This window comes from Lepus europaeus, chromosome 16, assembly GCF_033115175.1.
Source record: "Lepus europaeus isolate LE1 chromosome 16, mLepTim1.pri, whole genome shotgun sequence".
NCBI classification, from domain to species: Eukaryota; Metazoa; Chordata; class Mammalia; order Lagomorpha; family Leporidae; genus Lepus; species Lepus europaeus.
The window spans coordinates 79967682-79982230 of record NC_084842.1 but is presented as its reverse complement, the minus strand read 5'-3'; the positions used below and the strand labels follow the sequence as shown (position 1 = coordinate 79982230).

Here is a 14549-nt window from a genome sequence, read left to right as displayed (position 1 = left end):
ACCCAGAGAACTGCAAATACTCCACATCAAAGCCAGCACGTGGTGAGGAGGGCGCAGCTCCTGTTAGTGCAGAGCTCAAAGTCCTGGGGCCCCACCTCTCCGCAGGTGGTTCTAATCAAAACTGGAAACTGTTTTTCTTCCTTCTTGTTTTATTTCATTCCCCATCTTTACATAACAGGTTTATTAGCCCAGGCAGAGCTGTATTTGATAATGACTGAACCGAATTTAAGAAAAGTACAAACTGTTTATTGAGCCTCAGTTTGGAGTTTAAAATAACAAAGGATCAAAAACAGTCTCACCATGCACCAAGCTGGGGAACAATGGAGAAGATAAAGGATCCATGGATTAAAATGGCTGAGAGTAAAACTCAATATTCAGAGTTAATCACCTAAAGTGTGAGAGCCACTGGAGTTCTGTTACTGACAGCCAGCCAGCCAGTGAGCTGGGTTTTTCTCCTTGAGTAACATGGAACGGGAGAGTAAGAAAAGAAAGTAAAATAGAAATTGTTACTTACGTGCATGGCTAGAATGCTTCGCGGGACTAACTCTCTGTACTGTCTAATGGTGAAGTGCCATGTTTTTATTCTCATGAGGTCATCAAAGGTGAATTCCAAGATCAGTCTGCCTTCTGTACACACCTAGAAGAGAGAAACAACACACTCGTTCGTTAGGTATTTCACGTGGGCCTCGTTTCGTAGCTCACACATTAGCAACTCAGCTTGGTCTCGCTTACTGCCCTAGAGTGGCACTGGCACTTGTCAAAGATGTGACACAAGTGGTTTACCCATGGCGCACGGGCACAAGGGCCAGCCCTAGGCTCAGTGAAAACAAGACAGTACAGCTAATTCCCAGCTGAGAGGCGTTAGTAATGAGCAGCTACTACCGAAGCTCTGCAAGTCTACTTCTACAAGATGTGACAGAACGCACTGGGATAGGGAATTGGGTCCAGCACCCCTGGTACACTGCAGGTAGTCTCCTTTCCCCAAATGGTAGCTTCTCCCTTCCTACTTCTCCACATTCATCCTCTTTCTACCACGGGAGCTTGAGTTCTCACTCTAATCTTGGTTCTCCTATGTTGGAAGACAGTGTCTAGCAAAATCATGCATGTTAAGTGTGAGTTACTATAGCAAACACAACTAGAGGAAGCTTTCATTTCCATAAAGAAATTCTGGAGGGCAATGCACAGCCCGAGGCAGTGGATATGTTATGACATGTGGAGATTAGAGGCATGTTTAGAGAGGGCATTCCTGGATCTTTTCACATCACCAATGACACATTCTGCTTGCACACAAGGCTAGCCAGTCTTGAGATGGAATGTTTTATCATTCTAAGAAAAACAAATATCATTAATGAAACAGACTTTTGGAGGCTCTCTTCCTTGAAGTAGTAATCAGTGACAACATAGCCTTTTTATTTTCTCTCAATATTCTTATCATATTTCAGCATAGTTCTGGTTTTATTTACCTTTCTCTTCACTAATGACTTTGAAATGGAAGAAAGTATTAGGTAATCACACCTCCCAGAGCCCATTTCTACCATGCAAGAGGAAATGCTGGTAGTGTATGGTCCATTTTAAATACTAACAACCTGTTAATCAGCCTGCATTTGCCAAGGGAAACAGTACAAAACAGTGAATAGAAGCTTTGGCATCAGACAGTACTGGTTTTGAATCCCGGATGCTTTTTTAACTCTTCTCAAACTTTGGAAAAAATGAAATAGGTTCCCTTTATAAAATGGGGATCATACTATCCTTCAATAGGGTTGCTGAGAAGATATAGTACATGAATTATATATGCAGACTGCCCAGCGCTGTGCCTGGCACAAGTCGAATGACAGTAAATGATAGCACTACAGATAAAAGAAACACAAGGAAAATGGGGCCCTAGACCCACGCGTGTCAGAGGTCATCTCAGGGCTCTACTTTGACTTGGAAGTCCTCATTCATTTTCTGAATTATATCAGAGCAACTGATTTTACCTATGTTAATATGTTGGGCTCTGAAAAAGCTATTTTGGAGAAAGATCTCCTAGGCTAAAAACAAATGAACAAAACCTTGGAAACTTTTAAAAAGACAATTTAAAAATATGAATTGATTAGAAGGTATGAGTATTTCTAAGACTACCCCTCATAAAGTATCAACTTTTCATGAAGTATTAGTAGTCACTTTCCTTTTCAAAAATCTAATACAAAACACCATTTATTGAGCTCCAACTGTGTCCTCTGGGTTCTTCCCCTTGAGTGGTTTTCATGCATTCAACCTGAAGGGAATATTTTCTTGAAACAAGCCAAAAACCAGTGCAAGGGAATTGCTAACAAGTGCTGATGGGGCACTACTCAAAAAAGAGGCCTTTGATGTTTGCCATCTTCATTTCATCAAAGGTCTTGGAAACACTAGAAGATAATTATTGATGATCTGGGTAAGACCTCCAGCTCAGATCCAATTAGCAGGATCTGTGGGCAATTTCAGGCATTTAGGCACAGTGTCTCAAAAACCCTTAGTTGAGTCACTTCCAGAGTCTTGTTTCTGGCATCTTGGCCAGGAGAGTTGAGTGCACAGAAGTGGGGAAGACACCAGTGTCCCCAGATCAATCCCCTAGAACATTATTAGCATTGGGATCAATCTAACAAGATTTTCAAAGAGTTGCATGGAGAGTAAGCCCCACAATTCTCTCTGTGATGCAGGTTTGACAGAAATTACCTGCAATGACAGCTTTCACTAAATGCAGGGACACAGTAAAAGGTCCTCCCAATACAGGATAGGGATATTTGGATGCTATACTCTTTTTTTTTTTTTAAAGGGAGTGGATTATTGTGTATTTAAGCAAATGTTAACCCAGTTAAATGCAGTTTTTAAATGACCTAATCTATTTTGTCTTTATGCAACCCAAACCCAGGGAAGTGGAGGTTCTGGTTGACTTCTACTGGAACAAAATTTCATAATGAAACGGCAGGTATGTAGTCCTTCTTGTGGACTGCTCAACTGGTGCATCTGTAAGGTCAAGCAGAGTTGTGGTTTTGTTTCATTTTAACAGAACAAACAAGTTGGGAACCTTTCCTACAGTCAAACTATCATGCACCTACAAAATAGAGAATTACAAACAAGACTTGGGCTCCTCCTTTCTATGACAAAAAACCAAGGAATATCCAAGGCACATCATGTACCAAGATGGGTATCCTTAGAACTGAATCTGAGTTGACCATGTCAGGTGTTTTCTTTAAGAAAAATTAAATGAAAGGAGGGAGGGAAATTTTGGTTACTACTGGTCATTCTCAAGTAGTTACATCCTCAACTTCTTCCCAGGCCCTAGGCAGCTCCTCCATTGCCTACCCTTATGATGGAAGTTAAAGTAAATGGAAGACTTTGTGATTTGTTGTATATGTAATATATAGAAAATAAGAAAAAATTATATTTCTTGCTCAAGAATGATAAAAAAATGGGCATAGTATAAAGGGGAATTAATGTCTTTTCAAGAAAATTCTATGTATTCCTCTTAATCAAAACAATTAATGTAGCTTTTATCTAAAGGTGGTCTTTTTTTTAAGCTGCTTTTCACTTGAAATCCAAAATCAAAAGGGTCTCCAATTAAGAAAACATTTTCTGTTGTGCTGAATTCATGTTACCGTACTGTGAGCTCTGACATTTTGTTTCTGTGGTAACCAAAATCAGCTGATTAGTTGGCATGGCAACAGAAAAGATGTAATCCCAGCAGACACACTCTAATCAATGCCCCCAGCACAGATGGTCTCCGGAGGATCAACAAGAAAGAGGCTGGCAGGCGTTCAGCAGATCACGTGCTAGCTTGAGACTAGGCCAGGAACAAGAGAACTAAAAAAGAACATTTCTCAAACTAACCGGTAGCTTTTTTAACCCTTTTCTTTCTTTGACTAATTGTAAAGCAGTATTGATCATGTCGCTGTATCATCCAATGCTTCTCAGGTAGCTTTTGTGCAATAAGGTGTGCTTTTTAGGTGGTGGGAGTGTTCAGTTCATTTCCTTAGCCTTTGTGCTTGAATAGCATGCATGGCAGAGCGCTTTTTGATCACCAGGTGTGTAATGCTCATTGTGTTTTACTTGGAGATAGTGCATATGTAAATGCCTGTGTTTATTACACATTAGAGCAATATGATCATTGATATTGTAATTCAGTTAGAGCTAAGAGAAGAGCAGAAATTCTGGAGTATAATGTGACGTACAGCCTAAAGTAGGAATGATGAACTTGCTGTCAATGATGTGAGTTTTTCCAGGAAAACTGATTGGTACACTTCCATGGCACTTTGTAGTCAATAAATTCATAATAAACACTTGGGAATAGAAAAACCCATAAATCCATCTTTAAAACATAGGTGATAGTGTTGTCCAGTAATGACTGTTACCCTGTCTGTAAAACCTAAAAATAGCCCCAAGAATGTTGTGTAGAGAGCACTCCTCCCAGCATCCTCCAGTGTTTACAACCGCACATGGAAACAGAGCTCAGGTGTCTTTGATTCTAAAAACCCTGATGTATGCTCTTCTCGTGATAAAGCCTCATTTTCTATTAGATTCAAAAATTGAGACCATAAAAGAAAGGCTATATACCATGTGTTTTGAAATTCTAATTACATATTTATCCGTAATCTATAATGTTCCTGGTATCAGGAAATTGCAAAATGCTCACTATCCTCCCGAGGAATATTTAATATTACTGTTGATTAGAACTGCAGCTGATTTTTGTTTTACCAGTTGGCCAAATATTTTTAAAAGCAACTCGGAACCACAGGGTCAAATACTATTTAGGGAATGAGAGTTTATTGGTAATCTAAATTAGAACAATGTGATGCTGTCTATGCATCAGGTGCTAAGTGATGCCAGGTATCGATAGCAAAAATACAAGCATTGTCTTCTGGACTTTTTCTTTGTGATACTGAAAGCTCTCGAGCTCACTGTTTCATACTAAATATTTATAATATTTTATTACAGGAATATGAGGTATTTTAAATTAATGTAAGAGCAAGAGAAAAACTGGAAAGATTCTTTAGGTAGTATATTAATCACCAAGGAACAAAAAACAAAAGGAAAAAAAAAGAAAAAAAGAAAGGGTCCTTCCAAATTTCCTAAAAATAAATGTATATAATTAGCATCCAGACCAAGTCCACATAACTAAGGTATGTTTTGCAGAAAGTGACAATTTTCATTGCAGTGTGGAAATATTCATTCCAAAAGGGGCATGCACACTGGTGTTGAGTGGAGTAAGGTGGGTGGTCCAGATAACTGATGCCAGGGACCCGGGAACTGCTGGTGCTGTGCTCTACCTGCATCTGTCTGTTAACTGCCTTGGATGCCTGAATAAACTGCTCACCCCTCAGATATGGGTGAGGGGCAGCCCAGGCAAACCCAACTTCCTTGATTTGGGTGAAAAACAGCACTTCGTCAGTTCATCAGATGAATAAGGGTCTTTTTGATCAAAATACGCCCTGAATGTTCGACACTATACCTTCAAAGCAACTAACTATGTTAATTTATGAAGATGTCTGTGTCTGAGAAACAAAGAAATTGAGTAAATACATACAGGGGCTACTAGGAGATGTAGTTTTCTTTCCAATGGCTACAGGCTTTGGAAACAGCTCCTTAATTATAGCAAGCTTTATTTAATTATCATGGATTTTTGTCCTCTTAAAGCATCAGAGGTTGGTATGTTTTTCTTGAATTACCTAACTGTGACATTAAGCCTAGTTTCTTTTTTTTTTTTTTTTTCTTAAGAAAAAGCCAGTGAGGCACAGAGAAAGGCTTTCTCTGCAGTACTCGGACTTTGTGACACTGGAAATAAATGGGCTGTGTTTCCATTTGAACTCCAGGCATATGTGGAGATGCCAGAATGAAGTGGGACATGGGTGGGTTCAGCATCATTCAGGGAATCCTCCTTTCCATAGAGAAAAATCTCTCTTCCCAGCACCAACTTCTGCATTCAAGACCAGCTTCTTTGTCTGCTCTTTGTCCAACTGTTTAAACAGGAAGAGAGAAAACTCTACCCTGGGCCCACATTTAAAATGTCTACTGATAAAATCATAATAGAATAAGTGACATTTAACAATTTGCTTTTGCACTTTCAACCATTTCCTTTGCCTTTGGTTTTGTATACTAGCATGGGCACTGAAAAGATGAAATTGCACCAGTTAAATCAATTTGAATAAATAACAAACATTTTATTTGTATTCTTGCAGCCAAACTATATCAGTAGCAAACTCATCTTTAGCGTTATCATTTGGGCTTTTTGCAATTAACCTTGATAATTCAATTTCTGTTAACTATAAAGAGGATCATTATTTGTGTTTTGTTCCAAGACATAGTAATAGCATTAATATTGCAAATTACTTTCACGCTGAGTCTTAGTCAAAGCACAATTGACTAGCGTTCATTAAAATAAACTTCTATTTGCAGATTCTATGACCAAATGTTTGTTCTTCACAAATTTCTCTTCTTGGGAAGGTACATAAAAAGAACTATCAGTAGTGTTTCTGAAAGTTCTTTGGTAGGAACTTTCAATTTTCTATGTATGGCAAGCGTCATAAGGTGTAAAACATATGGAAAATGAGGTTAAATAGATATTTCCTCTACTTTTCATTTCATGTTCTCCATAAGACCTTGAATTCTGCTTCAAACACTGCTACCTGCAACCCTCCCATTTTTCTTGCTCCCATTTTTGCAACCATTTTAAGGTTCTACCATGCTTCCACGCTAAGCTGCTGCTTTTATGTATTGTTTGAACAGAGATAGGATTTATAAGAATTCAGAGTAACAAACTTTAAGCTCTGAATTCCCTAGTTTCATTCATATTTTAAACTTTTTTTAACTTTTATTTAGTAAATATAAATTTCCAAAGTACAGTTTGTGGGTTACAATGGCTCCCCCCCCCCATAACTCCCTCCCACTCGCACCCCTCCCATCTCCCGCTCCCTCTCCCATTCCATTCACATCAAGATTCATTTTCAATTATCTTTATATACAGAAGATCAATTTAGTATATATTAAGTAAAGATTTCATCAGTTTGCACCCACGCAGAACATAAAGTATAAAATACTGTTTCAGTACTAGTTATAGCATTAATTCACATTGGACAACACATTAAGGACAGAGATCCCACATGAGGAGTAAGTACACAGTGACTCCTATTGTTGACTTAACAATTTGACACTCTTGTTTATGGCATCAGTAATAAACTTTTTTTTTGAGATTTGCTTATTTGTTTGAAAGACAGAGTTTATATATAGATATTGAGAGAGAGAGAGAGGTAGAAAGAGAGAGAGAGAGAGAGAGAGGTTTTCCATTCACCAATTCACTCCCCAGATGGCTACAATGGCTGGAGTTGAGCCGATCTAAAGCCAGGAGCCAGGAGCTTTTTTTGAGTCTCCCCCGTGTGTGCAGGGACCCAAGGATTTGGGCCATTCTCCGCTGCTTTCTCAGGAGCATTAGCAGGAAGCTAGACTGGGAGTGGAGTAGTCAGGACTTGAATGAGCACCCATATGGGATGCTGGCGTTGCAGGCTGGGGCTTTAACCTGCTGTGCCACAGCACAGACCGCATTTTTATATTTTCATGTTCTTTATCAACTATAATTGGGTTATAGTTAGTGGATTTTCCCCTTGTTTATTAAAATTTGATTTTAGCTTTAAAACTTTTTTTTTTTTCATGAAAAAGCACAAATACTAGCCGCACAACCACTGGAGAATATTCTTTCAGCTGTTGAGGACCACGTCTATAAAAAAGAAAAAATTCATTTTATCAACTAAACCAAAAACTCATCTGAGTTTTGAGGCTCCACCCCATTTGATATTTGTGTGCTCAGAGTCAGAGCACACATCTGAGGACAGTGTTCCACAAGAGCCTCTAGCCATGTCACAGACAAAAGATTCCCTCGGGTTCCGGACAGTGCCTGAAGATGTGAGAAATCAGCTCAGTGTTCCAGATGAAGACTACAATTATTATCCGATAACTCAGGGAAGAAAATGCCAGGTGTATTTCAGAGCCTATGCTGTACCTTGGTAAACATGGGCTTCCCGTGCTGGGTGACCATGGCACACTGGTCGCAGTCCACTGTGATGGATGAGTTGTGGTATGACTCTTTCGAGTGCTTGAGAATGTAATACAGGTCGGTCACCCCTCCTTCAAACACAGTGCTAAAGTAACGGGGGATGAGGGTCCTGCCGATAGCTGGGAGAGAAACAGAGAAAGCAACCATTAACCAAAGTTTCCAACATTTCCCACCTCCCTCCCACACAATTACTGAAGTTACTACTAGGATTGGGTATGAAACCTCTTAAGAAACCATCGCAGCAGCAAGTTCTCCCTGTAAATAGCCATGATCCTACCAGATTGCAACCAATGTATCAGTCCCCAAATAGGCGAGGGGGCACACCCACATACACAAAGCATATGGTTCTCTCTCCTGATTGTGTGTCCATTGGAAGTTAATAAAATCATAGTGCTTTAAAATGGGGGGAGGAGGGATAGTTTAACTACTTTGCACCTTGTAGATACTTCTTAAATGAACGTATGTTTAAAAAAATAATACATTCAACACTTGAAAATATGATGCATTCAACCACTATATCATTTACAAACCAGCTACTCATTCAAGTTTTAGTTTTATTATCAGCAATTATAATTTTTAATGATATAATGCTTTGTGGTATGTGAAATATTTGGGCATTCTCTCATTGGACCTTCAGAGCAACCCTAAAAAGCATAAAATTGAGACCACAAAATCACTATGAATGTTTACAGGTCACGTTATTTGTAAGTAGCTATTTGGGGTCCCTAACTCCACATCTGCAAATATCAGGACACCTGCTTTCTCCAGCAGTGCCTCAAATTGCTTTAAGAATGGAGATCTCTAAGTTGCATCTCCATAAACAGAAAGCCCCATGGCTATGTAAGTACTGGTTATTCTATCTGCCTTTGAGCTGGATAAACTGTCTCTAGAATAAATGACCCATTTCTGGAGAACTTGATACCTTCCACTTGGTCTAAATTAGTCTCTTTCATGCTATGTGGCTGGCTGGTCCTGCTCCATTTTTGTTTGAGTGACTGTAGAAGTAGTTGGATCTTTCTGATACACGATGCTTAGAAACCAGCAACAAGCCCTTGCTTCAGCAATGATTTGAAATCCTCTTACACTGGAAATCCCAACTCATAATATCAGGAATTTTGCCTATGTGCAGATTTTCAGGCAAAGTCTTAAAGCTCTCTCAAGCTATCCAAGGTTTTGAATAAATCTCTTACATTCACTATATAATGCTCCTTGAAAGACAAGAATAATATTTAAGATAAACTACCAAAGAGAGCTTCAGCCAGGAAGATCAACCACTCATCACTTCATGTTTTTAAAATATTTAATTTCATTTTAAAAGAATCAGTGTTAATCCATTCCGTATGGATCCATATCTCTTTTGTACATGAACTTGGAAAAAATAAGTATAGAGAGAGTACTCTGCCAAACTGTTTTCTGAAGTGATCTTTATAGAATCTTGATATGGGTGATAGGTTTCTGAATAATTTATATTGTTGTTATCACTTCATATTTGCTGCTGATAAAATCAATCAACAAGTGTGTGCTAAATATTCCAAGATCTCTGGTGATTCCATCCTAAATAATCCTTATGCATACATTTCCTAAATACTGCCTAATCCCCACTACTACATGATCATTCTCTGAATATAAAATTCAAATGAGAAATTTGAGTCCACCATATTCTTAAATATATGCTTCGCTACATAAAGAAATTTAATGCTTTGTAATGCTAAAGCTGTGTTGTATTTTGCTTAACAAAATTAATTGAATGCATTTCACATATTCTAACTTGAAGCTAATTACCATATATCAGCTCAAGTAATTTGACAATTTGAGATCTGTATTTTTGAGAATAAATACAAATTATAAAAATGTAGTGGAAGGGTGAAAACATTTCACTACAATATCCAAGGAATTGTCACATTAAACAGGTTATGGCAAATAACCACCACTGAATTAGTCACATTATAGTTTATTCATCATGAATGCTACATAATTTCATTCCTTTATAGTACTGTTTGCTATCTATTATCATGATTTTCACTCATAGCATAAGTAAGACAGTAAAAGGTTGAGATTCCCTAACTTTAAATCTAAATTTTTAAGTACCCCCTCAAGTCCAGCAAGTGTGCAAGCTATCTAGTAAACATACTTAATGGGAAATACAGCCTGCCTCACTGAATAACTTCTAGCACTCTAGGGAATGGTTGTTACAGGTGCTGGAGACATGTTTTGAGCCCTGACTTCTTTGTGGGACTCTCATACCATTCTCTCTGTTTGGACTAGTCACAGATCTCCATCATCCATTGTGTACACTGCTACAGGAGGGTCCAGTGACCCATGGCAATAATATCCATGCCTTGCATACAGTTTCTTTAGATCTGGGCAGAGCCTGTGATCTGCTTTAATAGACACTAGAACAAGCCACCTTGTGTTGATTTTAAGCTACACCTTAAGAAGACCTGAAAGCTTCCACTCTGAGCTTGGGAAGAAGCCAGTTACTATGAATCAGGTGCAATTACTCATAGACTGCCATACTGTCAGAAGCCCAAGCTAGCCATGTAGAGAGGTCACATGAAGAAGAACTGAGTCTTCCAGCCAACTGCCAGCGCTGCCTTGTGTGAGTGAGGCCATCTTGAAAGTGAATCCTTGAGCCCCAGTTGAGCCGTCTCATGCTGGTATACATGCAGTAGGGATGCTCTTCCATGTCACACTCTGCCCAAAATGCAGAATCATAAGTAAATCAAGGAAATGTTTGCATTTTAAGTCCACAAATTTTGGGCTGTTTTAAATATAGAAATGAGTATCTCTGGCACCCTTTTAATATCTCAGGCTACAAATATAGCCAAATTCGAATCTTTTGCTGAAAGAGGGAATGGAAATTTAGAAGCCTGAACCCAGAGGGTAAACAAAGCCGAGGGGCAAGTCTTTGTGGATTAATCTGGGCTCTTGTCTCAGCTGGGAATGAAGCCAACTCCAAACCCTGGAGATCTCACTTATAGAAGATGTTCCCTTCTGCATGTTTTTTCCTTAAACTGGTTTTAATTAAGTTTCTGTCATTTGTGAGCAGAGGAATCCCAACACGTGTTGTTCTCTTCCATCACGGAGTAGGGTAGTGAACCCGGATATGGAAAACAGAGGAGGTGATGGCAACAATCAACAGCAAGAGATACCCTAGTCTCTCTACAATTCTGCATTAGAAGCTGTGGCAGACAAACAAGAGTGAGTGTCAGGGATTGTGTCAGTTTCCTGTAACTGCTGTAACAGGATCACAAACTCAGTGGCTGAGAACAACACACATTTTCTTAGTTTGGACAATCAGATAAGAGCCTTGCTGGGCTAACATTAAGGTGCCAACAGGGCTGAATTCTTTCCAGAGACTCTAGGGATAAGCCAGTTTTCTTGCTTTTATCAGCATCTAGAAGCCTCTCACGTCCTCTACTGCCTCCATCTTCCACTCTCAGGGTCCCTGGGATTGCACTGGATCCACCCAAGCAATCCCAGAAAACCTCCTCATCTCAGTCTTTAACTTAATCGAATATGCAAAGCACTTTTACCACGTAAGGTGCCATTCACAGGCAGTAGGAATTAGGACATGGACATCTCTGGGGAGCCATTATTCTGCCTGTCACAGACTATACTTGTACTGTACTCACACACACATGTGCACTTACAAAACGTGTCATATATAGGCAATGTGCTGTGAATGCGACAGACAACAGTCAACCCAATGTGCTTTAGGAAACTGTTGTCCATCCATTGATTTCTTCTGCAGACCTTCACCGAGTCTGGAGCAGCTACAAAGCACCATTGCAGATACTGAAAACACAAGGATAGATGACTGTTCTTGACTTTCAAACAATTCTACCAGGAGAGTTAACAAGTATGTAGCTATGATACAATGTAATAATTGATAGAGTTTTTTTTTTTTTAAAGATTTACTTCGCTTACTTGTATTTGAAAGGCAAAGTTAGAGAGAGAGAGACAGAGAGAGACAGAGAGAGAAACACTAGAACACTTCTATTCACTGGATCACTCCCCAGATGGCCACAACAGCCAGGGCTGGCCCAGCCCAAATCCAGGAACATGGGACTCCTTCCAGGTCTCCTAGGTTGGTGCAGGGGCCCAAGCCTTTGGGCCACCTTCTACTACTTTCCCAGGCACGTTAGCAGGGAGCTGGATGAGAAGTGGAGCAGCTGGGACTCAAACTGGCATCCATAAGGGATGCCAGTGTTATAGGCAACAGCTTAACCCTCTGGCATAATGCTAGCCCCAATTGATAAAGTTTTAAGAAATGGATTTATAACTTTGAACTCATTACTGGTATCTTCTGAATCCTGAATTCAAAGTATGATTTTGTTATTTTTGAAGCAAGGAAAAGATTAACATGTTCTTGTAGTGTAGTAAACCAGGAAGCCACATAGCATAATCAAAGATAAATGACTTTAACGAGGAAATATTTCAGACTTGGATTCACTGGTTTCCTAACTCATCAGTCACAACAACTTGGAATCTTATTTAGATTTTATACTGTTACATGCACATGCTAAACTTACACTTTAATTTATACTTCAATCCCTGGAATTAGAATTGAAATATTGATATGCATACATCCACAATGTGTTCCCATGAAAAGGATTATAACTTTCACATGTTCCTGGAGAAGATTAAGACTAGAATAGATTATAAAATAGATTACATTTTCTGAGCACATTTAGACCAAAGCACCAAGTGTTGATAAGTATAGAGAGCTAGATAGCAAGAGGAAGATTTTCTATGATGTTAGGTGAGTGGAATACACTATATGTTATTTATCTACTTATTCATGAAAGAAAAAAGAAAAGCACAGATTAAATTATTCAGGAGCCAAAATGTGTACAAAGAATGTTTAAATAACACCCTACCTTTCAGGTAAATATAATTAGACCAGAAATAGCTGCAAATTTATTTAGATACACAGGTTTCTTAGGAAGCTTTTCACAGTTGTTCCATTTTGTTCTTACCCACCCCCATGTCCTAGCATTCCCTGTTATGTAAGTCATCTCATGGTGTTGTAAAAGCAGGATCCAGCTCCTTTCATTTCTTGGAGATATTACGTTAGATATTAGGATTACCTAAAGGATCCTTGTAGATATTAGCTGAATTTTCTTCCCATTTAGAAATCAAATAGTACCAGTCGAGAGCTAAGAAGACAAAATTATCAAGCATCCTCCCCAACTCAGAAAGTCTCCCTTTTAGAGAATTTCATCTCTATTAGTAATTGTCAAGTGCTTTTCTTAAATTCTTATGGATGTTTATAGGTAATTCACATGAGAGACATTAAATACAAAGAAGAACCACACGTGACAATATTAAAAATAGTAATCAAAGTACACATTAAAATAATAATTAAAAGATCAAAATGCAAACCTGGTGATGTTGTGGTTAAATGAGAAAACTCACAAACTTTTTGAGAAATCAATGTAGCAATTACTCTTTATCTTGAGTTTTTTAATTCTCTGAATGTCTATGAGATGTGATTGTAAGCTCTTGATAAATACACTGGTCAAACTTTAGTTCTGAAGGTCTTTAAGTCTTCTGAGAATCCACTGTCTAATGTAAGATCTTTTGATTGGGGGGGGGGGAATCATTTAGTATTTTAAATGCTGGCAATTTCTATGTTTCAAAAATAAATAACGAACAAAATTGAAAGGGTTGAAACATTATTTGAATGTAGGGTAAGAAAAAGAGTTGTAACTAATAATGTGTTGTAACTGCTTAACACTTGGCCATTATTTAGCTTATTATTTCCAACTCCGAAAAGAGAATCATATCAGATATTTGTTTTTAATGAGGTGAATTCAATTATATTAAAATAATTGATTATTTTAGGATTTAAGAAGAAAACTTCCAAACAGTAATAAATTTGTTGAAACTGGATAAATTACAGAGTTTTGTTATAGCTGCTGTACCTTAAAATCTGAATGGAAATTCTCTTACTGAGGTATAGAATGAACACAAAGATTCCTTAAACTTTAGACTGATCTGAGATGCTCGCTGGAGTAAAACAATGCTGATCATTTCATTTATGGCAAATAGCCATTCTAAAGATCTAAAACAGTAGAAATAAAGCATGATCAACTTCTGATGGGGGTGATATTGGCTCAAAGCAAATTCCACTGTTCCTGGTGAAAGACAAGCAAGTGCAGTGAGCTTTACTTTTGTAGGCTGTTACCATTTTCATCTTAATATGCCTTTTACTTACTTTCTCAACTAAAGCAATTTGAATTTAAAAAAAAAATCTCTTCTCTCTGATTGCCTCTCCTGTGTTTTCAAAGGATAACTCATTTTAAAACTGCTTATTAAGTACCTACTATGTGCCAGGTGTTCCTGGTGCTGGAGCTAAGTAGCAGATGAATGGGGAGACAGAGGATAAATGTGGTGGAAGGCAGGTTCAAGTGCAGAGGTAAGAATGGAGCCTTCTTGACTGAAAAAGCTCATGCAATGATCCATAATTGCAGAGTTT

General features: G+C 38.4%; 1 protein-coding gene across 8 annotated transcripts in view; it reads right to left on the bottom strand.

The window, feature by feature from the left end:
• LDB2 (LIM domain binding 2) overlaps positions 1-14549 on the bottom strand; it is a 402293-nt gene that overhangs the window by 71714 nt on the left and 316030 nt on the right. For all 8 annotated transcript variants that reach the window (XM_062213476.1, XM_062213479.1, XM_062213477.1 and 5 more), the window contains exons 3-4: positions 8012-8184; positions 515-637 (exon numbers count right to left, since the gene is read on the bottom strand). In XM_062213476.1, coding sequence (XP_062069460.1) covers positions 515-637; positions 8012-8184 — 296 coding nt within the window. The remainder of the gene's footprint in view (positions 1-514; positions 638-8011; positions 8185-14549) is intronic.